This window comes from Oenanthe melanoleuca, chromosome Z, assembly GCF_029582105.1.
Source record: "Oenanthe melanoleuca isolate GR-GAL-2019-014 chromosome Z, OMel1.0, whole genome shotgun sequence".
NCBI classification, from domain to species: Eukaryota; Metazoa; Chordata; class Aves; order Passeriformes; family Muscicapidae; genus Oenanthe; species Oenanthe melanoleuca.
In genome coordinates, this window is record NC_079362.1 from 40,396,684 (window position 1) to 40,422,954 (window position 26,271).

At 38.2% G+C, this 26,271-nt stretch overlaps 1 protein-coding gene across 4 annotated transcripts; it reads left to right on the forward strand.

Moving 5' to 3' along the window:
- The first annotated feature begins 1,423 nt into the window (after window positions 1–1,423).
- UBQLN1 (ubiquilin 1) lies at window positions 1,424–26,271 on the forward strand. 4 transcript variants are annotated; one of them, XM_056513252.1, is made up of 11 exons: window positions 1,424–1,831; window positions 12,543–12,694; window positions 16,248–16,363; window positions 17,700–17,962; window positions 18,666–18,824; window positions 19,402–19,645; window positions 20,118–20,260; window positions 21,134–21,217; window positions 23,618–23,733; window positions 24,042–24,210; window positions 25,001–26,271. In XM_056513252.1, the coding sequence occupies exons 1-11, from the start codon at window positions 1,676–1,678 to the stop codon at window positions 25,151–25,153; spliced, it is 1,755 nt and encodes a 584-aa protein (XP_056369227.1). In that variant the 5' UTR covers window positions 1,424–1,675; the 3' UTR covers window positions 25,154–26,271. The 4 variants fall into 4 exon arrangements, with proteins under 4 accessions (XP_056369227.1, XP_056369226.1, XP_056369228.1 ...); XM_056513251.1 differs by having other exon boundaries at window positions 1,487–1,831; window positions 24,998–26,271; XM_056513253.1 differs by lacking the exon at window positions 21,134–21,217 and having other exon boundaries at window positions 1,489–1,831; window positions 24,998–26,271.

A 26,271-nucleotide genomic window follows, 5' to 3' on the forward strand; every position in this document is an offset into this window, starting at 1 on the left:
ACATCTTGAATTTCCTGAGAGGCAAGAATGTTTGGGGAGAATGCCTAAGTTGGTAATGCAAATTTAATTAGTGCATGAGGTTTTTTTGGTTTGAAGAATATGTGACTTCCAGCTATAGAACTTTACCTTAGGAATACCTTTAAAATAGTAAATGTCAGGTACTTATTACTCTTTAGCTAGGGCCAAGTAACTTAAAAGCAACAGGTGCTGAATTATTTCATTGATGTAGGTCCACAAATGATATCAAGTTAGTTTTCTTGCATCTTCCAACACCAAACCCCTACAACTCACTACAGGTCTTCCTTTGTAACACCTCCTGTCTTATGGACTGGAGATCCAGAAAAACCACAGTTAAATGGCCAACACCTGCACTCCCAGACCCTAGCTGGGAAACTTCTCATGACCTTTTCCATGGATTTACTGAAAACCCAAAGCACGTATCCCTTGTATCTGACAATAAATATTAAGCTTTCCCGTGGCTTGCACTGCCTGTGGGGGTGGAAGGTCCTGGCACAGCACGTGAGGGGCTGTTGCAACTGGGCAGTTTATGTCACTCAACAAAATCACCCCAAAGACATCAGCAAAAGCAGGTGTGAGTGACCACAAAAAGTGCTGTGACAACATCCCTGGGGAGCCTGCTCCAGGGCCAGACCAGCCTCTGGGCAAAAAACATGTCCCTGACATGACTTCAGGCCATTCCCTTGGATCCTGCCACAGTGAAAGTGTGATAAAGTTTGTTGACAAGGCTTGATCTAATATTTACAATCCCACCTTAGCATCACTAATGGTGTGCCACTAAAGTAAGTACCATTTCTAATCACCTTAACTAAGTGGTTCAAGCATACAGAGGAAAATGACTGAAAACTAAAATCACAGAGTAACAGAATTGTTAGGGTTGGAAGAGACCTCTGAAGATCGTCATTCAGTCCAAGCCCTCTGCCAAGGCAGGATCACCTGGAGCAGGTTACACAGGAACGTGTCCAGACGGGTTTTGAATGTCTCCAGAGAGGGAAAGTGCATGACCTTCCTTGGGCAGCCTGTTCAGTGCTCTGCCACCCTCGATCTGTCACTGAAGAGTCTGGCACCCATCTTTAAGACATTTTTATGTATTGATGAATCCCCTCTCACTCAGACCAGACTAAACAGGCCCAGCCCCTGCAGTCTCTCTTCACATGAGAGAAGCTCCAAAGCCCAAAACGTCTTTGTGCCCCTCTGCTGGAGCCTCTCCAGTAGCTCCTTGTCTGTCTCGTCTCTCTCTTTCGTACTGAAGAGCCGAGAGCTGGACAGGGGCTGTTCCGCGGCAGCGCTGTCGGGCTCCTGGAACGGCGCGGGGGCAGAGGCCACAGCCCGAGCGGCCCGCGCCCGCCTGAGTCGCGCGGCTCGGGGCGCGGCCCCGCGGGCACGCGCGGCCCCGCGGCGGCGCGCGCGCCCGGCCGCGCGCACGGGCGGTGCCCCTTTCTAGTAACTTCCCCGTTGCGCTGCGTCATCACGGCGCGCGGCGGCCGGGCCGGGCCGTTTCCGGTGTCGCGGGCGCGCGGTGAGCGCTCAGCTGGAGCCGCCGGGAGCCGCCGGCCAAACCCCTGTGCCGTGCTGCCTGCCCTGCACGGTCCGGCCCTGCACGGTCCGGTCCTGCCCTGCCTCGCCCTGTCCCGCCTCACCCCGCCCGCACTCGGCAATGTCGGACAGAGCGGAGGGGCCCGCGGGGGGCTCCCCTGACTCCCCTACCCACGACTCCGCCGGTGCCTCCGAGCCGCGGATCATCAAAGTCACGGTGAAGACTCCCAAGGAGAAGGAGGAGTTCGCCGTTTCCGAGACCAGCAGCATCCGGCAGGTGAGGAGCGGTGGAGCAGGCTGAGGGGGCCGGCGGGGCCGCGCTGGGGCCGTGGCGGAGCGGAGTGCCGCCCGGGAGGGCAGCGCCGGCCTGCGGCTCCCGCCCCCGGCTGCGCGGAGCGAGGGCCCGTCCCGGTGACAAAGCAGCTTCTGCTCGCCCGGGCAGCGCCGGGCGCTGTTGGGCGAGCACCAGCGCCGATCGCGGCCTAGGAGCTGCCAGCCCTCTGAGGCTGGCGGGGGTAGCGGAGAAACAAACGTGCCGCCTCGTAGCGTCCTCACCGCCTTCTCCCTCTCTGTTGCACTGCAGAGGGCGGCTCGGAAGGTAGCTCATTCGTGAAGTCATTGAGTCATAGAATGGTTTGGGGTGGAGGGAGGCGTTTCAAATCTTCCAGTTCCAGCTCCCGTGTTGTAGGCAGGGACACCTTTCACCCAGACTGTGTTGCTCAAAGCTCCGTCCAACCTGGCCATGAACACTTCCAGGGATGGGCCATCCGCAGCTTCTCTGGGCAGCCTGCTCCAGTGCCTCACCACCCCCACAGTAAAGATTTTTTTTGTAATTGCTAATATAAACCTACTCTCTTTCAGTTTGAACCTATTGCCCCTTGTCCTGTCAGCACATGTTCTTGCAAACAGTCCTGCCTCATCTTTCCTGTAGGTTCCCTTCAGCTATTGGAAGGCCACAATTAGGCCACCTCAAAGCCTTCTCTTTTCTCATTTTCTAGCTGTGAGTTGTCCTGTTGAGCTGATTGGTGGTAGTTGTCTCACTGACTGGCTAACATGACTTTAGAAAACATATGCAGTCACTTGTATCTCTGTATTTCCAGTGGTTTTGATCTAACACTGTCTTTAAAAACACTAAGTATGCCTTCCTAGGGAAGTCATAGCCTTGTAGTGTGTTTGCAGTCTCCTGTACTTAAGTGTGCTAGTTATGGATATGGTACTTAGCACTACAGTCAGATAACCAAGTTATTAGGGGTTTCATGTGAAAGTCTGTGCCCCAAGACCTCTGTCTCGAGGTAGTAACACCTGCTGATTCATGTACACTGTTTCCTGTGAGTCTTCTGGTTTTGTAAAAGATTTGTTGTGCAAGTGTTGGCTGCAACTTTATTTATTTAAATTAGAAAGCAACAGATAATAGACAAGATGCTATCAAAATGTAAATTGCAGAGTCTCCTGCTTTTAAAGGATGAAGACATCACTAGATTCAGAACTTCTTTCATTTTCCATAGGATTTCCCAGTTTTCTCCTTGAAATGGCTCTAAATGTGGCAACTTCATGCTATTCCACAATTTTGTGGAATATGCTATTCCACAATTTTGGTGTCGTTAGTATTGCAACACCTCATCATAAAAAGATTACATGTCTGAAAGCATCACTAATGTCTAGATACAGAACTTGACATCAGTCCTTAAGTGTGAGCTGAAGGACACTGTCTGGTTAATAGAAGAGGATACAAAAGGTGAAATAAAGGCTCTGAAATCTCAAATGTAGTGCTAGCACTTCAGCTTGACTGTGAGACTTTTGTTTTACCTGAATAGAGAAAATGCTACTATTTCTTTAATTTTTTGTCCTTACGTCTAATCTAGATTCAGTTTGGTTTTCTGTTTTTTTTTTTTTTTTTTGTTTGTTTGGTTTTTTTTCGTACATCAGCATTTGGGCTCGAAGTGTCCCAGACCTGTGTTTCATTGGGGTTTTCTCCAGCTGCCAATGCGTTGAAGCCACTCTCTTGTCTTCTCTAGTCTTTTGGCAGCTGTGTCGTTGTGTGCTGTGAGCTACTCTCTGTGCAAGCTTGATCTAGGCATTTCTCTCAGAAGTGAAATGACTGTGTTTGCTTTTTAATGTTGTCCATTGCTTTCCCAGCAATCTCAGTCTGAAAGGGGTGCTTTTCACTTCTCTGTTCTCCATAGATTTGTGAGCAGCATCAATGCAGTTTTTGTAAAAGTCTTTGCTGTTTTGGGGCCTTTGTTTTGTTAGGATATTTCAAAAGAGAGATTCATAAACTGAATCTAACCTGAGAATTGTGTTTGTTCTGAAAAGCAGTCAGCTAGTTTGGGTTCCTTTCGAAATGATAAACAGATTTACTTTAGCTGTGAATTTTGTAATATATTTGACTTTAACAAGTTTGTTTCAGAATATGGATGGAGCTGCCAAGTTTTCAAATAAACAGTTGTCATAAACTGAAATAGTTGTACAACCTGTCAAAAGCATGAATTTTTACTGAAAATAGTCATCCAAGTTTAGGGAATTAACAGAGGACACAGCTTCAGATGTATCTGTTATCTACAGATATCTTAAACTCTGAGTATAGTCTCTCTTGGAACTGTTGTTAAAATATTAGATCTGCACTTATAATTTAATTCCTGAGAAGTAAGATTGCCCTGCTGGGTTGGCCATTGAATTGAAGTCCCAGGCAGTGTAATAGCACTAAAAAATGCACTGTCCCTGTAGTGTGACTAATATTGGCACTTTCTCTAAAACTGCAAAAATGAGCTGTTGATAATAGGCATCAACAGTAGATATAGTGTTTCTAGAGCCAGCCTTGAAAATAGGTTTATCTCAAATACCAGGCAAGTTGCACATCTGTTCAAGTGCGTCTGGGATCAGCTCGTGGTTTGTGTAGTTGAGATAGGTAGGCCAGTAACTTGTAGATTGAAAAAAAAAAACTCAAAAAACAAGCCAGCAGAAGAAACTCCCTCAGTATATTTCTGTGGCTAACATTAGAACTTAAAGAATTGAGTTGTTTCTTTACAGCTGTTTCAGAATACTGGTAGAGCATGAACCTAGATTTTCTAGGAAAGTATTTTGGGCCAAATATAGGGCTAAAAAATTATATTTTGTGTTGCTCCATTATTGCAAACCAGGTCTGCAACTTTTCTGTCAAGATTTTTTCCTGTATTGGAAGACTTCAGCAGAGTAGATTTGTTGCTGTGTTCCTGTCTTGTGCAGCTAGAACACCAAGTATGCAGAATGGTATGAAAAATAAACTAAATACAAAGCCAGTCTGGGAGGTCAGTTGATTGCAGCTGCTGTCTATCTTTTATTCTTTGAAAACAATTTGATTGTGCTGAGAACAACTTGGTTCAGACCAAATATTTGCATTCTTGACTGGATATGATGCTGGTCTTGCTCAGAGCAGAGAGAATACACGGTGGGTAGAAGATAAATAACTGTAAACTTGTTGACTTTAGCTGGCAGTGGTGGTACTGTGGCTCACTAAAACTATCTCTTGTCCTGTGTTTTTGTCCTTCAGATTATTTTCTGAAGTTCGTGGCAATGCAGTCTTTGCAATTTCTGGCTTAGCAGAGTTGTCTTAATGTGTTTGGTAAAGCCTCTATACAAGGAAAAAGAGTGTGCTCATTTTAGGAGCAACTTAGGCCTTCATGTTTTAGTGAATTGTTTGAGTGTTGAGGTGTTGGAACCATTTACATGGAAAAACAGGTTTTTTTTATCTTCATCATTTAGAATGAGGGAGTTTTAGAAGAGTTGAAGCTTGATGTTACTTCTTGGTGCTGTTTTAGTGTCCTGTGTTTTTTGAAGTATTTGAAGTTATTCATGAGTTTATTGTAATTGGTCCAGACTTACTGTCTGCGTGTGTGTAGCACACTGAAAGATACTGAGTTGTCTGTGGAGCATTGCAACTCTGAAGCAGAGTAACATGCCTAGCTGTGTGGTATTAACTGCTGCACCAACAAATAGTGGATACAGTAAATCTGTGCTAATAATTTCAGAAACTTGAAGTTTTTGCAAAGAATGATTGTTAGTCCTTTGATTATACGAAAATTTTGGAGCAATGTCCATCAGGAAGAGTTAATGAAATTGAGTTTAGTTCCACAGAAAACAGATTAGATCCTTTTGCAGGTTTAGGGTTTGTTTTTTCCCTCCATTTTTATTTAGCTTCAACCTTTAAATATAATATCTCTTCAGTATGGAATACGGTTTTCATTAACAGCATATTTAACAGCTTCTAGTGTGTTTTTTAAAGTAGGTGAATACATATGTACTTTCTGCACTAGACTAAATTATAGATAAAACCCCTGAGCTACATAAAATTAAGGGTAAATGTGTCCATTTTGTTGAGATTGGCTTTTGTCGTGTGGAAAGCTTCTAAATTTTTTAATTAAATTTTCAGTACTATTTATGGTTGAACCTTTAAATCCATGAATCCATGCTTTCATTTTTGTGCCTGGTTCTCTCAGTCCCAAATTGGTAGTCTTCTACTTTATAAAAATCACACAGGTGTAAATGTTAAATTGTTCAAGCTTGGGTAATTTGGTAGTGGAATATCTTTCCTGGCTTGCATATGCTTTTAATATTTTATGTAATGTTTTACTTTTTAAGAAGCTTTACTTTATAAGAACAGTTCTTTTAACATGATCCAGTTCTGTTTCACTATTTTTCTGTAATCCAGGGATTACTGACTGGTACAAACAAAATAGGTTGAAACTATATAATGGAGTCCAACATGTTCTTTGTTTCCAGGATTGTGATTCAGGTTTTTGTTGTTTTTCAGGTGTCTCAAGACACTTGAATGCACTAAACATTTAGTGTTAGGTTTTCTATTGTCTGGTGTCTCAGTGCATTGTGACATATTTGTATGATTCCTTATGGAGTCTGCCTCATGATATTCTCTGATTATACATGTTTCTTAACCTTGGGTTTTTTCCCCTCATTTTGTGATGTTAGAATTGTTTTAGAGCAATGGTAGGTGGTTATGTGATAGAAAACCTTCAAAAATAAAAGTATATTGACTTTCTTGACTATTAGATGTAAGATGTTAGTTAGATGTAACTCAGAGGTATCAGTTATATGACCATGGTACTCAGAAAGTGTTTTCTGATAAACAGCTGGCAGACAGAGTAAAATAAAATCTATTTAAGTAGTATGTGAAGTGTTTTTTGTGTAGATAATTTTCTGCATAAATGTAAGAGATTAATTTTTGTTTTTTTGACATATTTTTTTTAAATGTTATCTATGTCAAATAGGGCCTGCATTTGTCTTGTGAGTTTGTTTTGCTAAAATCCCTCACCCTCAATCAGAGGTGTCACACAGTTTTAAAATACTGCCCAGATATTGTACAGATCAAAATTGCCAACAGTATATAATGAATAATTAGCTATGGTAAAGGTGTCATGTAAAGAATTTAAAAACCAATCAATATTTTAATCTAGTGACTATAAACTTTGTCTCTGTAAAAAATGTCATTGTCTGGGAGTAAAGTTAGGATAAAATCTTAAGAATTTAATACATGGTGACATGGTATTCATCTTTGACTGGGATAGAGTTAGTTTTCCTCGTAGTAGTTGATATGGTGCTGTGTTTTGTGTTAAGTGCAAGAATAATCTTGGTAACGCACCGATTTTGACTCTTCGGCTAAACAGTGCTGTTGTTTTTTAGGAATGTTACTCCCTAACTCGATGACTCCACTGAGACTTTCCAAACCACATTGCCATTTCATCTCTCTGCCACATTTTCCCCTCCCTGTCCCCCTGAGCCAGTGCTTTTTTTGTCTGTTAAATAATATTGAATGTTGTATAAATTACTTAAGAGTTGTATAATACAGTTGAGAGAGTTTTCATGATGAAAATGTTGAAGCATTTTCCCTTTTTACACGGCACAAAAACATCAATGGGTTGAGTTGAATCTTAGTGTCCTGTAACTTACAATGCTTTTTTCTCTTTTCACTCTTCTTAAGTTGTCAGTCAAGCCAAGGCATGCTGGAGAGGAGAGCTGGAAGCACAAAAGGTCAAGATCACAGGTCGAGATAAGAACAATTTACTGGAAACAGCAGTGAGATAAGAAAACAAATATTAACAGCAACAATACTAATGCAGAGGGTGCAAGAAAATTGAAATCAATGATTCACAAGGAAAAAAACTCTTGATAACAGACAATACAGGACATCTCCCTCCACTATGTTTTCTTGACTAAAAGGAACCCCTTCTCCCTGGAAGAGGTTTCATTTCCCCAGCTGCTATCAATGAATGACAAGAGGTGGTATAGAATAACCTCTGGGTCCTGGCCATGCCCCTCCTGGCTTTGCAAAAATTAGCCTTGTCCTGGCCTGCTCATTCTAAATGGAGTTTTTGGTTTGTGTTGATTTGCCAGTGATCATGTACTTAATGAACAGGGAGAGAGTAGGTTGCCAAGTGCTTTTATGAAGAAGCATTGCTTCTCTAAAGGCTTGGAGAAGTGCAGTGGCTTCCTGAAGAGCCCCCTGAAGGAGTAGAAATGGCTAGAACTTGAGTCCTTTACACTACTGTGCGCTGCTGCAGTTTACCCTTCATGTGCTGCTAGCCTTTTAAGCTCATCAAGAATCTGACTTTGTGTTTTGAAATGTAGGGTTTTTTTGAGAATTTGATTTTGTTGCAGACATCTGAGGAAATAATTTTTTTGTGAAACTAGTATGGATCACTGGCAAAGCCACCGTAAGATAGTAACTCCATTGAGACTTGAAAGACAGAATACTCTTACTCTTACTCTTACTCTTACTCTTACTCTTACTCTTACTCTTACTCTTACTCTTACTCTTACTCTTACTCTTACTCTTACTCTTACTTAAAAATAATAATAGAAGCCTTATTTTATATGTTTTTTCCTAGCTATGCTTTATCTGTTGTGGGCCAAAAGTGTTTATATTCCTGCTTGAAATGACGAATTCTTGTCCTCCTTCCTGTACAGTGTCCTAGAGCTGTGCCATGAAACCCTGTTTTTACTGACACACTTTTAGTCAGTCATAAGATGCCCAGGTCATGATTCATCACAAAAGGAAACCACAGCTATCAGCCGTGGCCATGAGTGTGTTTGGTTCCTTACTTCTTGGGTCAAGATGACCTGTAACCATTAATTCTGTTGTATAAAAGAAAGCTGGAACTCATCAAAGTTTACTTCTGAGACTGCTCAGTGTGGGTGTAAGACAGACTGCAATTCAGTCAATATGCTTAACTGTGTATGTTGTTAGGGGTGCGTTTTGAAACAGCAATGCCAAGCAAGGTAATGATGTTTCAGAATTTTTCTTTGTAGTAGAACTTTCGAGGGACTGGTGGGAATAAAAGCTGCAGTTCAGCCTTCTATGTACAAGCATTTGCATCAATGTCATCCTCTATTGCGTTCAAAACAGAGCAACCTTACTTCTTTTTACAGTCATCTAGATAAAATTGTAGCTTAATATTTTCAATGTAGTTGCATTTTTAGGGGCCTGTTTTCTGTTACTTTCAATGGGACTTGGATGTTAATTGCCCAAGACCTCTTCCAGGTTGTTACTGTAATTTCATTTTTAAATATGACTTACTAAGCTGAGGTTGGGAGAATTTGGAAAAGTATTTTTTAATTTATTTGTTTTCTTCTTTTTATTACTTTTTCACAACACTTTGTCTTGTGAGTGGATACTAAGATTATTACAGCTGCTGGTTTTGATGTCATAAAATGAGTCATCAGAAGCTTTTGAATTATTATGTATGGTACATATGTTCAACCTTGAATCAACTCACTCTGGTTAAGAATGCATTTTGCTTTTCTCTCTCGGAAAGCAAGGCCTCTGCCTTGACATTAGGCCAGTGTTTTAGTCTAATTCCCACTGTGTCTTTCTCTCCACATATTTTTCTAATATTCCTAAAAAATTAACATGACTTTATGTTATTTTTACTGTATTCAGTTACAAAACAGTACAGTGAACTAGTTTCCATGAATAGGTACACCATGAATACATCAGGTATCAAGTATATTGAAACATTATTTTCACAACTTTGAGTCCTTTCTTATGCCCTGATATGACTGAACACCTTTGTAATACCAGGTGTAGTATTATTACAATGAAAAAAACCTTGTATTTTAGAGCAATAAAGCAAATGAGTTGATATTGTTGGTTAGATTGTTACATGATAATTAAAAGGATGAGTCACTGCATTAGGAGAATTGGGCAGAAGTGTTCATCATTTCCAGCCAGTAACACTGAACACCTTCTGCTTTTGGTATTCCCAGTGGACGAAGTGTTTTAACTGTAATTTACTGATACTGTTATTTGGTTATGTTGTGCAAACTGAAGACCTAAACACCAGCAAAATGAATTTTTTTAGAACTGCTTGAATATGCATTAATTTCCATCATCATAACCTGCCATGATTTAAACCCAGCCAGCAATGATCATGCAACTGCTTCCTCATTTCTCTCCTACCTAATGAAATGGGGAAGAGAATCAGAAGAAAAAATTAAAACTCTTGAATTGATATAGGAACAGTTTAATGTTTAAAACAATAACAACAGTAATAATAATAATAATTGCAACAAGGATATTAATGAATGAGAGGGAGAGACGAGTAAAATGCTAGAGAAACAAATGGTACACAGTAGAGTGCTCAACACTCACTGTCCAGTCGCCAGCCTGTTCCCTTTACGACAAGTGCTCCAGCCACTCTTCCCAAGGTGGTGAAAACAGGGGTTGGGAGAAGGAAGAGCCATCCTCTGTAGAAGATCAGATTCAAGACCCGTGGGATCTGGTTAGATGCATCCATGGCCTTGAGGGAGCTGGGCGAGGAAATAGCTAAGCCACTAGCCATTGTGTTTGAGAAGTTGTGGCTGTTCCCCATGGAAGTTCCCTCAGACTGGAAAAGGTGAAACAGAACATCCATATATTTTTGGGAAGGGAAATTCAGAGGAACTACAAGCTGGGCAGTCTTACCTCAGTGTCTGGCAGGATCATGGAACAGAACCTCCTGGAAATTATGCTAAGGAACATGGAAGGTTAGGAGAAGATTGGTGACGATCAATACAGCTTCACTAAGGGCAAGATTGATGATTGGTGGTGGTGGGGTTGCAGTGGTGGTGGATCAGGAAAAAGTGAGTGACATCATCTATCTGCACATGTGTAGAGTCTTGGACACTGTGCTGTATGACTTGTCTGTAAACTGGAGAGACTTGTTTTTGACAAATGGACTACTCAGTGAATAGCAAATTTAAAGGGTTGTGGTGAATAGCTCATTGTCCAAGTGGCGAGTAGTGTCCTCGGGGATCAGTACATGGATAAGCACTGTTTAACATCTTTGTCAGTAACAGACAGTGGGGTTGAGTGCATCCCAACATCCTGTGCCAATCAGTGTGGTGTGAATGAAGCACTGGAGGAGAGGACTGCCATCCTCAACAGGCTTGAGAGGTGGGCTCGTGTGAACCTCATGAAGTTCGACAGAACCAAGTGCAAGGTCCTACACTTTTTGTGGGTAATCCCAAATACAAATGCAGGCAAGGTGGATTGAGAGCAGCCCTGAGGAAAAGGGCTTGGGACTGCTGGTGGACGAGCAGCTGAACATGACCCAGCAATGTTCTCATAGCCCAGAAAGTTGATTGTATCCCAGGCTGCATCTGAAAGCAGCATGGCCAGCAGGGCAACAAGGGAGATTCTGCTCCTCTGCTGTGTTCTGGTGAAACTCCACTTGGAGTGCTGCATCCTGCTCTGAGGATCCCAGCACAGGAGGACACAGACCTGTTGAAGTGAGCCAGAAGGAGGCCACCAAGACAATCGGAGGGCTGGAGTACATGTGCTGTGAAGACAGGCTAAGAGACTTTTGTTCATCCTGGAGAGGAGAAGGCTCCAGGGAGACCTTAGAGCAGCCTTTCAGTGGCCAGAATAGACATACATGAAAGATGGTGAGGGACTTTTTACCAGGGCATGGAGTGATGATATGAGGGTAATGACTTTACCCTCTTTCATATTAGGAAGAAATTCTTGACTGGTGATGACACTGGTACAGGTCCAGAAGCTGTGGATGCCCCATCACAGGAAGCATTCAAAGCCAGAGTGGATCTAATGAAAGGTGTCCCTGCCCTTGGCAGAGGAGTTGGAACTAGATGATCTTTACATTCCTTTTCAGCAATGTTTTTAGGATTCTGTTTTCCGTATGTGTAGATGATTCTCTTCCTCAGGGAAAAAAAAAAAAAAAAAAAAGTGTGAAGCTAATCTGTTATTTAAGGTGTTTTTGGCAGTTAACACTTATCAAGCAGCCTCTTTAGTAAGAGGTCTTGTATGGTAATTATTTGAAAATGCAGTGAGAAATGTGTTTATTCACCATGCCCTGGGCTGCAACTGCATTTCATGTAGCTGTGTCATGCATTAAATGAGAAAAGCAGAGCCACCTAAGGTACAAGTTTTTTTGTGTGAAAAGGAATGCTACTTTTGACACATGGAAGGAAGGCAGCAAAAATACATCTAGGGAGAGACTGTCCTCAGTTCCAGCAAAAGTCTAGACAGATTTATCCTCTGTGACATTGTGTCATCAATCCTTCAGCAATGGATGGCTTCAGTGGTGTGCACATTTGTATGTAGTATATAATTGTATGCATTCTTTACTGTGTTTATACATATGGGTGTTTTTAAGTACCGTATGTACTAGCATGTTTTTATATCATGGATGCATGCCTGATGGAAGTCACAGTAGTCTTCAAGAGAATTCAGATTTTTTTTCTCATTACTTATATAACTAAAATGATCTAGATGTGAAATTCTTCAGATTTTCTTTTCTGAATGACAAATATTTCCCATCTTCCTATGGACAAGAAGAAGTTCAGGAAGCAAAAGTATTTCTAGTTTGTGAAATACAGAATATCCAGTACAAGTGAGATAATATAGCAAGTATAAAAAAAACCAGATTCTTCTTAATTTTTTTTTTTTAAATTGAAGTTCAGTATTTAATTACATAAATGTATATTCTTTTTTTGTTGTTTAGTTCAAGGAAGAAATCTCTAAGCGTTTCAAGTCCCACACTGATCAGCTTGTGTTGATATTTGCTGGAAAAATTTTAAAAGATCAAGATACTTTGATTCAGCATGGAATTCATGATGGACTCACTGTTCACCTGGTTATCAAAACACAGAACAGGTAACTTTAGTGGTCTTCTGCTTACCTCTAGAGAAGTAAAAGTAGTCTGTATTATTAATAGCTTTCTATTGGGCAAAACTAGATTTGAATAAGTCACCTTAATTGGCTCCTTAGTTACAGCTGCTGCAGGAAAACAGTGAAATTAGGAAATTACAGTGGATTTTTTCATTTATCTTGTATTCTGCTTCATTTATGTTTCTAAATACATGTATTTTGGTTTTTTATTTTGGTTGTGTTTTTTCTTTGTTTGTTATATATTTTTTTTTTTTTTTTCAGTTCTGGCTCTTTTTTGTCTTTATAGTTGTTAGATATCATCTTTTACTGTCCATTAATGTATGTTATGCAGATTTTCTTTTCACACCTGAATATTTGCAGTGAATCTTTTCTTTCTTTTTTTTTTTTCTCTGCAGTTAATTTTCTTTGCTTGTTTTACCAACAAAATGAGTAAAGACTCTCTGTTTTAGTGAAACAAGGGAAGAAAATTTTTGAGAACTGCTTTAGTGTAATGAAGTTATCTGTCTAAATAGACTTTAGATTTTTAAGGTGGTTTAGGATTCTTTTTTTTGTTTGTTTGGTTGGTTGGTTGGTTTAGTTTGGTTTTGGTGTTTTGTTTATTTTTAGTTATTTTTTTTTTCTTTTGGTGAAGAAGCATTAGAATGGTAGTTAGGAAGTTGTATCAGTTAGCTATGGTGTGTGCACTTCCTGTGCCCAAAAATCCTTCCAACAAGTAGAGTAATAGATCCTTCAAAAGCAGTTTGATATTAGTCAATAACATGTTCATTCTTTTAGAGTTGAAGTGGTTTTGCTCTCATTCTACTTTGGTCTTTTCTGTTTGTGGTGAGGATCTCCTCTCATGTGAAAATGTCATATGTTGAAAGAAAGAGTAGGAGAGAACAGCAATAGACTTTCCCTTTCTAGGCCTTACCAAGACACAAAGGCTGGCTAGTAGCTTTAGCATTAAATACAAATTCTAAAGGTAGGTACTTTTTGAAATGGATACCTTCAGTTCTGTATTCATTTGCTGGAAGTACTATGTTCTCTGTCCTGGAGTCAGAATACATGTTTATAGTGTCAGAGGTGTCCCTTTCCTGCCCTGTGCCTCCTCTGCCTGAAATTTAGGCTGATACAAGCCATACAAGTCTTGAATAGAGTATTGGGTAGTACTGCCATTCTGGTCTTTGTGCATCTGAATGAGTATTTTGCTGTTGCTTTTTTTTTTTTCTTTTTTGTCTGCAATCTTGAGTGTGGCAGAGAGGTATCATGAGTAGTATCAGCAGGATGCTTTTGACTTGCACAGTCTTCAGAGGTCTTGTAGTTTGTATATACTATAGCTACACATACTGAAATACCACTGCCAACCTCTTGGACCTTCTTGCGCTTTACGTCTGAGCAGAGGAACCCTCGGGAACAAAAATGTCAAATGTGTGGCTTTTGTGGCTGTTCCTGCATCTGTCTTATCAGAATTTCACTCTGTGTCTTCACTAGTGCCTCCTGTTTTTGAATCATTTTAGAAGAGTGTATTTCTACTATCTGCAGAATGCTTTTATCTGGGAAAATAAAGTATGATCCTTTGCATGTACCTATGCTGTCTTCAAATGATGCATTAAAGTTTTCACTCACTGGCTTTGCTTGAATAAACTAAAAACATACTAAAACCTGCTGGAGAGAATGAAAATAACCTCTGAGAAAGTATAGCATTGTCCTGAAATATCTCAGTAGTGTTCATGCTAAAATCTCTGTATTTTATGCTTGTCTTGGAAGGTGAGATTTAGACCCTACCAGTGTGGCCTGGAATGTGCTGAATTTTGGCCACAAGTATCAAGATTGATTTGTTTTTGTGCCATTTTCTTTTCTGTTGACTCTTGCTGTTACTGTTGCTGCTATGTATCTGGATAAGTAAAAGTCCTTTTCTAAAACTGGAAGGTGATTTACTTTTTTCTAGGCTATGTTAGATGTGTAATTTCAGAATAAGAATTTTCATATATCCCAGCCAATCCTTGTTAAAAAAAACATCACTTTTTTTAGTGCGCTAGATTTTCCAGAATGCCACAGACCTTCAGTGAAATCTTGTAACCTATTTTCTACTATGTCACAGTAGCAGTGAGTGATGAGCAGTGGGCAATGATACATTGAATTTCTGAATAGAGTTCTAGGTCAACAGGTATCATTTGTTCACAAGTTGTGGGAGGAAACATAATGTCAAAATGGGTATAAAAGACCTTACGCACTTGAGAGGAATATTGCTGGAAAGACTGGAGGCCAACAGGCTTGTCACTCACATGCACCATTATCGTCAGAGAGTATGCCCCTATTTGCATGGGAGCACTGTTGAACTCAAGTTTGTGTCATCTACTTTTCTTGTCACACTCTTTTTGTCTTTCATGTCTATTACCTGAGGCAGCATAATTGCTTCTCAAAATAGTTTCTCAGTTGAATGTACAAATAGGATTTTAGGCTTATTATTTTTCTTTTGCTTACAGAGGAAAGCTGTGTGTGTTTTCTAGATGAAATAAAACCAAATACCTCTAGCAGAAGAATCATGATTAGTATACAGTCTATAATCTTTCTCATTCAAATTACAGCTGCTTTGCTAATTAGAGTAATTTTGTGTTCAAAGTTTGCAGTTGCTGATAATGAAGTTAAAGAACTCTTAGAAATCTCAGGAGAATCTCTGCATTTAAGACATCTTTCTGATTTGTTTTTTATGGTTGGGTTATTTTCTTTCTGATGTTTGCTTAAGTGGAGCAAGTGCAGAGTTACGTTGTAGGAGAAAGTTTACAAGATGAATCTAAAGTATGGAGTCTAGTGTACTGACAAATTCTCAAATCTTTTTGTGAAGTCTCAATTCATAGTTTTATTATTTTATTTTATTCTGTAGTACTGCAAATACAAGCATTTATTGATTGTTGAACCAGAATTGGAAGCGGAGAATTTATTTGGATTTCAAAGTTGTCTCTTTTCTCTAGAACAGAGAGGCTAGGTTAGCTTTATTTAAGCTGGGTTCCTTGATCTCTTTTACTACATGGTAACATCTGTCTTTCTGCCTGCAGTAGAAGGGTGTGGTGAGTATACAGTATGGTAGCATATAGTGCCTGTGCTAAATTATGCTGGCTTTAGCTTTATGTGATTTCATTATCAGCCTGTTCTTAAAGTCTTAAAGGTTATTGAAAGTCTGAGATTTGTCTTCGAATAAAATGTGACATTAACTGAATTTCACATTCAATAAAGCATCCTATTAGAGATGTGGCATGAAATAAATTCCACACTAAATTTGTCAGGATTTATTTCTTCAAGGTGTGGGCATTATCGATAGTATGTGAGTATAGTGAAATAAGACATGGATCCTTAAAGCAAGATGAGGACAGAGAAAGTAATTCATTTGCAAGCATATGAGAAGGTAGATTTATGACAGGAAGCCATCTGGGCATAACTGGATTTTGACCAAGAATCAAAATGTAATTTAAGATTCTCAAGTATAGTACTATAGCTACGTTTAATGGCACTCTTAAAGTAACATGTTGCACTCTAGAAAGTTCTAAAATTTGTTTTTTAGATCACAAGACCACCCAGCTCAACAGGCAAATACCACTGGGAGTACTGCCACCACATCAACATCAAGCAGTAGCACCTCAACACCAGCGTCAACAAATAGTAATCCCTTTGGCTTGGGTAAGAATATTTGTTAGGTAACATGGTGGGTATCTTCTCTTGGATTCAGGTCATTGTCCCCAAAGCTTTATTACAATGTAGACAGAATCTGAAAAGCAAATCCCAAACAAATCAGCCAACAAACTGATATATTGAATTGTCTGTAGAAGGTCTCTGATCTGTCGGTTACCAGAGCAGAGTTGTTTCATTTGTTTTATATAGAATCACAAAATGGTTGGGGTTGGAAGGGATCCAACCTCTGTGCAATTAGCCAGGACATCTTTAACTAGGTAAGTTGCTCAGAGCCCCATCCAACCTGACCTTGAATGTTTCCAGAGATGGAGCATCCATCACCTCCTTGGATAAACTGTGCCAGTGTTTTATCACAAACTTCAGATTTGTTTTACCTTCTTCAGTGGTAAGGTGCTACTGATGTTTTATTTTGGCTCTATGGGTAATGAAATTCTTTCCAGTATCCTTGTACTTCTTAAAAGTGCATCTGAATTCCTGTTATCTGAATACAGGTGAATCACAGAAGTTCAGACCTGTAACATGAAGCCAAGATCAGCAATAAAAGCAATAAAATTGCTGCTAATCTTACAATTAAGTATTTCTCCGGTTTCAAGTCTGATAGTATTATGAGTCTTCACTTCTGTGTATGAGGAGGCTGCAATTGATTGGCTTAAAAACTATACCTTATTTCCATAGTTGGGATTTTGTTTCGTTCTGTTTTGTCTTTTTTTTTTGCATTTGGGAGTGGGAAGAGGTAGAATTGGAAAGCGGATTATAGTGAACAGGTGATTTCTTAGGTTTAAATGATTCTTCTCTCTCTCTAGTACCCTCTGAAATTTTTTATTTGGATTCAGAAAAGCACAAAAATTCAAAACATAATTAGCTCTTAATGCTCTACTACGAAGAGGAACACAGGATCTGCTTTTAATTAGAATAATTACTCATATTGGGAGTTCTCTCATGTTTACAGTCTAACCGAGAGGAGACAGATAAATGATTATTACAAATACGATTGTTAAGTGTTGCTGGAGGGGGTGGGACATAGACCTACAGCTCCCAAACTCAAACATTTATTGTATCTTGGCTTTGGAAAATGAAATGAAAAATTGTTAGAATTGTAACAAATCTTATTTAAGAATAAAGTTTGTGGGATTTTTAGTTATGTGTCTTGTTATTTAAGGAAGTGAAGTCTTAGTGAATAACTCCTGAACAGCATTGCAAAAGATGAAACTTTCCATTAATTTTAGTTATTTTGAAGTATGAGATATGTTCAAGTATTTTGTATTTAGAAAGAATCTGGATGTGATTGGAAGTAAGTCAGTCACATTTTTTTCATCCTCTAAAGGTGGCCTTGGAGGTTTGGCAGGCCTGAGTAGCCTGGGCTTAAATACTTCAAACTTCTCAGAGTTGCAAAGTCAGATGCAACGACAACTTATGTCCAACCCAGAAATGATGGTTCAGATAATGGAGAACCCGTTTGTTCAGAGCATGCTTTCAAATCCTGACCTGATGAGGCAATTAATTATGGCTAACCCTCAAATGCAGCAACTGATACAGAGAAATCCAGAAATCAGTCACATGCTGAATAATCCAGATATAATGAGACAGGTATGTAGAAAGATCTATTAGTTCATTACTTGTGATTCTAGTGTTACTGTAAGCAACAGAGCAGGAATTGGATGTGCTTAGTGGAATGTGTAAACATTCTTGGAGTATTTAGTCTTATTCAAAATCCATAAAAAGTTGCCACAGACAACCAGTGTCTACATTTCTCATTGTTAATGTCCAGAATAGACTGATACTTCAGAAAATCTGCAGCATAGTTTTTGCAAGTCATTGAATACTGTAGTCATGTCTTCTGAGACTGGAACTGGATGTAGTTGTCTGCCCTTGAAACCTGTTGTCTAGCCAGCGATTTTAGCATAAGTAGTAATTCTCCAAAATACTGCATATTTTCATTGTATCTCACCGTGGGTACTTCTAAATGCTTTTTAAATTAAAAGACAAACAAGATATGTTGAATGGCAAAATGTGTCAAAACCTGAATAGATTAATAGATGCTTTTGAAATTGCATGTATTTATTTTAAATTTCATACTATAGGCTGCCTGCTTTAGTGATGTTAGAAATAGTAAGAATTATGTTAGAGTGCTGGCTTAATACTGAATTGTGTTGGGCTGACAGATTGATTCAGCTTTAATCATAATTTTAAATTGAGTTGCACAGGAATAACTGAGATATTGCCAAATGCTGACGTTTTTACTTTAGAATGGATTTCTTATTAATACAGATTAAACGTTCCACTTCTCTAGACACTAGAACTTGCTAGAAACCCTGCAATGATGCAGGAAATGATGCGAAACCAGGACCGAGCCTTAAGCAACCTTGAAAGTATACCAGGGGGATACAATGCCTTGCGGCGCATGTACACAGACATTCAGGAGCCAATACTGAACGCAGCGCAGGAACAGGTGAGAAAAGATCACAAAGTGCACAGAAAGGGAATACTTGGTTTTTTTAATAAAATAATTTAAGTAATTTAAATTTCCAGATGTTTACTTGACAAAACAATTCGTGAAACTTGAAGTTGCTATGTAGCCTTTTACTCTTGAGAAGAAAGAGCTTTAAAAATCCTGTGTTCCTCTGAGTCTGAAGAAATACAGCTATCACTTCGTGTGATTGAGAAGCTATTTTAAAGTTAATAGATTTGTTTGTTATTTAATTTTTAATTCCTTTAATTCATTGCCTTAAGATTTGGAGGTCCTGTAAAATCCTTTTAAGGGTGTGTTTAGTAAATTTTAACTGAGAAGAATATGCAATACACGATTTTACTGTGATCAAAATACAGTGCAGTAACAACACTACTTTCAAAAACAAATATGATGTAATTTTTGGGGGGGATCCTAGTATCTCTCAGTGTTAATGTTTTTTCATGTTATTTACATTTAATTACTGTAGAATGGTGAGCATAATTGATTAAAAGCCATGAATGTTGATTGTAATGTAAGATTTAGAAATCCGTAGATAAGTGTTTGCTTTCCTTTGTAGTTTGGAGGTAACCCGTTTGCTTCTTTAGTAAGCAATGCATCAGCAGGAGGGGATAATCAGCCATCTCGTACAGAAAATAGAGATCCTCTGCCAAATCCGTGGGCTCCTCAGTCCAGCTCACAGACTTCCACAGCAAATACTGGCACTAGTGGTGAGAGCAGTGGCAGCAGTAATGCTGAAAATAGCACTTCTGGCACTACGGGACAGAGCTCAACTGGACCAAATTTGGGACCTGGGCTTGGAGGTGTGTTTGTTACTGCAACTGTTTGTATTTGCACATACTTGCAAACTTGCTGAAATGATTCTTTCATTAGGCAAAGAGTTTTTGATTCAGTTTTTAATGCTATTTACTTTTGTACAACATTTTACTGTTATCAAAATCCTCTGAAGAAAAATAGGAAAAAAAAAAGAAAAGTTATCTGAGTGATAATACTTATATACTGCCTTAAAATAACAAAGGTAATGAATTTGTAGATGAATTGTAGTATTTTTTTCTGTTATGGGAAAACAGCTAATGATGTGGATAGTTGATGGAGTGTGTGTTGGGTACAATATCTGTCTTCTAGAGTGGATGTGTCTGTACAAGCAGAACCACACTGAGGTAAATTTCAGGGTCTTAAACTCATTAAAACGAAGTGGTTATATTCTGGCTTTAGGTAGTCCACTCTGATGGTAGTCAGGATGTTTACTAAAATGCCCTTTAACTTTTCTTTAAGCTGGTATGTTCAACACACCAGGAATGCAGAGCTTATTACAGCAGATAACAGAAAACCCACAACTTATGCAGAATATGTTGTCTGCACCCTACATGAGAAGCATGATGCAGTCATTAAGCCAGAATCCTGATCTTGCAGTACAGGTAAATTGCATTTGGTGTAGTAATATATTGTGTGTATTAAAGTAAAAAAAGACAAAACCCAAAAGCTCAACAATTGCCTGTGGCGAATGGGCCAGTTTTTAATGTTAATTGCTAACTCACTGAAATTATTACCTGCTTACTTTCAACAATTTGTTGCAGTGAGTTTCTTCAATTTCTAGTTGGATATCATACCTGACACTCTTCTAAAATAACTTTTGGGATTGTATATGTTTTGTACAGCCCTAAACTTGTGATCCAGCATTAGAAACAGACAAAACAAGTGCTTTGGTTAAAAATTAAGGTAGAGCTAACAGTAAATAAATACCTCCACTAGTCTGGGAGAAGTGAAGAGAGGGGGTCTTGGAGCCATATCTAGATATGACTGTGGTTTTAATTTCTCATTTGTGACCTGTGCTCACTGTAAAAATGGAGATGCTGTTTTATAAATGGCATTGTAGAGCTGCTTTCATTTTTTATTTAAAGTGGTAATACTGAAAGTCAAATTCTGAACTGAGATTGAAAAAATGTTCTCAATTCTGTGTTAAATACTCACTTGGAAATATCCTTGACTTCAGGTGATATTTACAGCAAAGCTCTTACTTAGATTTGTAGAGGAGGCTGAACAGAAAAGGATTTTCTTGTAATACTTGGCAATACTGCCTCATTTGTATCGGGAAATCCATTCACTTACAAGATAAAAAAACCCAACAAAGCAAAAGTTAAACAAACAAAAAAGACAAACACCCCCAGAAAGTTTTGGTGAAAGGACTAGATGATTATTATTCTGTGAGGTAATTTTCATAGACTATTACTATATTATCAGTAGTGGTTTTTACTGCTTGATCTTTGAAGTTAAATATTTTTGTCCTATAGATGATGTTGAATAATCCTTTATTTGTTGGAAATCCTCAACTTCAGGAACAAATGAGACAACAACTTCCAACTTTTCTTCAGCAAGTAAGATGAGATACTAGCTCTTAATAAAGGTCTTCAAGTCAATGAGCAATATTTTTAGTAAACTGGTGCCTGTCTTTGATTAGGCCTATAGCTAGGTTCTGTAATATATTCTCATTAGCTTTAGATAGTAAGTTAGATTGTCCCTTGGAGACATTAGCAAGAATATTATCTCTTTCAAGAGTTAAACCTGACTGTTGTCTATGACTTGCACAACCACTAGTATTTGTTCTTGCTTAGAAGGAATAAATGCTCCTACTGCACACCAGCCAGAAGACACCTCTATGGTTCACAAATTAAAATAGTAGTACTTCTCACACTACTAGTTAAATTTTCAGCATGCTTTTCTCATGTCTCTTCAATCCTGCCTTAAATATTTGGAAAAGACATCCTAGAGCATGTCTTGAAAGACCTAAGCCATTAGCTAATTTAAAAGAAGTGGGTTCTAAAGTTTTTCCTGGAAAGATTGGTCTACCATTCTCTTCTGCTTATACCAATATTGTGTTTGCCCAGGTATCTGCTTAGTATTAATTGCCACAGTGTGTAGTAATACTGTGTTCCCTAAATAGAAGTGAGTAAGATTTTTGTAGGAATTGAAAACCTAGTCCACTGCATGCGTTCTGTAATTAGGCAGTCCTTGCAAATCAGTGTAAACATGCATTGCCAAGATCAGACTGCACACAGGAGGTTTTATGAGTAAAATAATGAGCACATACATTACAGTAGCATGTTCAGTGTTTAGAAGATGCTGTTTATTTTGTTTGAACCATATTAATGTGGTGTTTCCTATTGCCGCTGCTTTGTAATGACTCAGTAGTATGTGAGGAGCTAGTACCACATTTATGTTTTGAAATCTGCAAGCAATTGGTAATTAATGAAGGCTCAGTAGGAATCATATCTGTTTCCCTTGTGTATCTTCTTCTGTTATTACCACCTTGGAATTTATATGTAGAAATAGTTCTCTGTTGTATTCACTGTCTAAAGTTAGATAATTAGCAGCATTAGCAGGTTACGTGTGAAGTGGATATGTGGATATTCTCAGAATGCTGGTAATACTTCAGCTTGTGTTTTCTTGCTTATCTACCTGTGTTTATATTATGGGATTGGGAGGCAGAAACATGGAATCTGCATAATTGAAGGCATCTTTTGAATTAAGGGCAATTGCCCAGCAGAACTAGGGAATAATGGCTGCTACTGGCATTAATGACAGTAATAGAGATGAGATCCAGGTCACCTAAGTGCTGTAAGAATTGTTGGGCCACCATTTATGTAAGACAGCTTCAAATATCAGACAGTAAGTTATGATTTAAATATTTTCATAAAGTAATTGCAGGAGCATTTTTTTGAGACCTAAAAATATTTACCTCTTAAAATTTGAATAATCTTTCCCATCTGCTATACATTTAGTTATATATTGTCTTTTAGCTGTCATGAAAGTAAAAGTCCAACAGATGAATAGAGAATATTAATTGCTCTTCCAAAGTCTCTTTAGCCACTCAGATCAGAGTTCTTCATGTCCTATTGTGCAGTTCCGCCCTGCACCAGATGAAGTTTCACCTTAATCTGTGATTTCTGCATGAATCAAATCTGGTTTTTCAGCAAAAGTAATCTGAGATAGTTGCCAGGGGAAAGCTGCTAAGGTTAGTAAGCCTATCTGCTCTTTGGCCTGATTACCAAAACTGTTATTTGTAACTGAAGCATTACTTTTCACTTACCTGTTGCATCTTTATGGAAAGGTGAGCATAAGCCGCTAGTTTTGAGTTTGTGTCTAAAATAATGGGGGTTTTGGATGTTTCATTTCAGAAATGAAAAGGATTTGCCTTCTAAATTATTTGATGATGTGAAAGCCAACTTGTAATTGAAGTCACAGTAAACTGAGAATCCTTGAATAGTATACATATGCTTACTGGTATATTTTGCAGTGTTTGTTTACATTTCAACTGTAAGAGCACTACAGATAAGAAGATATGTACAAATAGTCACAATCAAATTGCTGTGGTCTGAAATTAGCTAGGAAAAAGGAACTTAGTACTTAGGTATTTATCGGTCAAGTTTCATCAAGTTCAGCATTGTTACTTACTGGTTTTATGATACAGGAGACCAATTCTAGAATAATGTACTATCACAGTCTTGTGGCCTTGAAAGATTGAGATCTGTAATGAAAAATACTTATCATTGTATAATTCTCATTAGAAAGGCTTTTTCTACATCTAGAGAGTTCACTGATCACCTTCTATGAAGTTTTCTCTCAGAAGAAAAAAATGACTGAAGGATTTAGTGTAATATTCAACCACAAATTCAAAAGCCAAGTTCTGAAATTATTTTAGATTCTATAAGATATTTAGCAATAAAAACTACCTTGGAACATCTACATATAATGAAGAGTTTCTCTTCTTCTCTTAGATGCAGAATCCTGACACATTATCAGCTATGTCGAACCCCAGAGCAATGCAGGCTCTTCTACAGATTCAGCAGGGCTTGCAGACATTAGCAACAGAAGCACCGGGGCTTATACCAGGGTAAGAATTGATCTTTCAAATTTGGACAGGAAGTCTTCCCGTGTGTTGCTCATTCTTTTTAGATTTAGAGATTTATACAGTCTTTATTAAAAATTCATCCTCTTGCCTTTTTTAGTATAACTAAAGTTGTTTTAGAATCTGTCACATTTGTCTGCTGTGCAATTCTAAACAGTGATAACTGATCTTTGTCTCAGTACTTTACTCAAATTGTTATAATCTCTTTGACAGGATTTGTACCCACTAATGAGAAGAGACAAACTAGTTTTTATTATTCAAGTGGTGTATTTATTTTTCTGTAATTTATACAGATTTAATCCTGGTTTGGGTGGAGTGGGAAGCAGCGGAGCTCCTGCAGCATCCACTGTACCTAGTTCTGTTTCCACTGAAAATACAAGTCCAGCTTCAGGAACTGCTGAACCTGGTCATCAGCAGTTTGTCCACCAGATGTTGCAGGCACTTGCTGGTGCAAATGCTCAGGTAAAGTACATAATTTTATTCCAGATATTTTTACTTTTATTCTTAATTGTAAAACACTGGAAAGAAGACAGGTACTTGAGGGGGAAAGCCCACTGGATGCTTCCGGTCAAAGGTCAGTATAGGAGGCATAAAAGTGCTATTGCAGCTGTGCAAGTAAATACTGGAAAAACATCCTCTGTCCTGATTAAAAACATGCTTCTGAAGGTCATACCATTGAGACAAAAACAGAATTTTGCCATGTGTTTGTGTGAACAGTATCTTCCTATAAAGTACAGCTAACAGTTTGCCTTAGACTCAAGTTTTTTAACAATTAGGATTTTGGTAATTTTAGTCAACAAATACTTGGGAGTGTTATAAAAGAGGTGATCTTTATATTGAGGAAAAATAAAGCCTGTGATGTTCAAGATTGCTGACAACAACATAATCTTTGCTGTTCCACACTGCTAGGTTCAATTCTGTTTTGTTTTAAAAAAACACCTGTATGCATATCTTTGAGAAACTGTTCATGGGACATACATGTGCCCAATTTAATTTGAATCCTCCCCTATCAGTTTTTCGTGGAGTTCAGGAATCTTATATAAATGTAGGTATTTCAATGGTCCTGACTTGTTAAAAAAAAAAATTTCTTCAATTGCTAATTGAATTTGTCTGAATATCTTTTTGGAACTTGGAAAAAGGTATAGTCAAAAATTAGAAAAGACAGAGTGGTGTGGAACCCACCTATGTTTAAATTGTGTATTTTGCTAAATATATATTATGCTTTTATAGCTTGAAATTTTGTTCTTAGCAGTTACAAAATCCAGAAGTTCGATTTCAGCAACAACTGGAACAGCTGAGCGCAATGGGCTTTCTGAACCGTGAAGCAAATTTACAAGCTCTAATAGCAACAGGAGGAGACATCAATGCAGCTATTGAAAGGCTGCTTGCCTCTCAGCCTTCATAGCAGTGTTTCTTTCAACTTGAAAAAATGTAATTTATTTTTGATAACAGCTCTTTAATCTTTCAAATTGCTTTATTTCATTCTGACTCTTGGGATTGTCTTGTTATAACTAAAATCAGTCTGATGCATTTGAAGGTGGAGTGCAATAGTTTTCTTCAGACAGTGGGATTCAATGTATTTTCACTCTTGAGTGCATCAGTTATTTTGTTCAGCATTATCTGTGATTTTTTTTTGAAACAATATCAGCTTTCACAGGTGGAGAAACAAGTTTTGTCTGACCTACAAATGGCCAATTTATTTACTACTTAAAGAGTATCCTTCCGTAGTAATTTATGTAGATTACACATTAAAAAGGAAACAAATTAATGGAAGCTGCAGGTACCAATACTGCTTATTGTGATTTTGGCATGTTTTTTTTTTTTTTTGACTAGCAAAATGCTGGAAGATTTTTACCACTTGAGCAATTTGCCATCTTTTCTTTAATTTGTATAAAGTATGAACACAACATACACAACAGAGACAGCTCGTTTCTAGAGATTTACACAACTTAAGAGTGAAATTGAAAGTAAAGAAAAACAAACAAAAAAACACAAAAAACCCCAAAAAAACAATAAAAACCAATGAAAACCCCCCAAAAAAAACCAAAACAAAACAAAAGCAAACAAAAAAAAACAGGAAAAAAAAGTCGTAGGACTTGAATTTGGTGTAGAATTGCCCAAGACCTTTGGGAACTATCTGAGAAAAAATGCTTAAGCAACTTCAGTTAAAGTATATGAGAATTACTGTTCTGGTTGTCTCTTTACATTTAACTGTACAGAAACCTGCTTTATAACATTATCTCAATATTCACAAATTAACTGTAAATTACTTTTGTCATTGTCCAATTTAAAGAGCCATGGCCTTGTGTTCTGGAATTGCTTCTATGGCTATTTGACTTGTTCCACTGAGGTTTTGACATGTATTCTGATTTGTAATTGGAAAAATTACTTCTATTCATGGTCATGTGATACTCTTAATTACTTTTAACCACCAGGTAAAAAAATACTGTATAGCTTTTGAGTTTCTATTGGTAGTTACTTCTCTTGTGCACAGGTAATAAATGAATTAAAAAAATCTTTAAG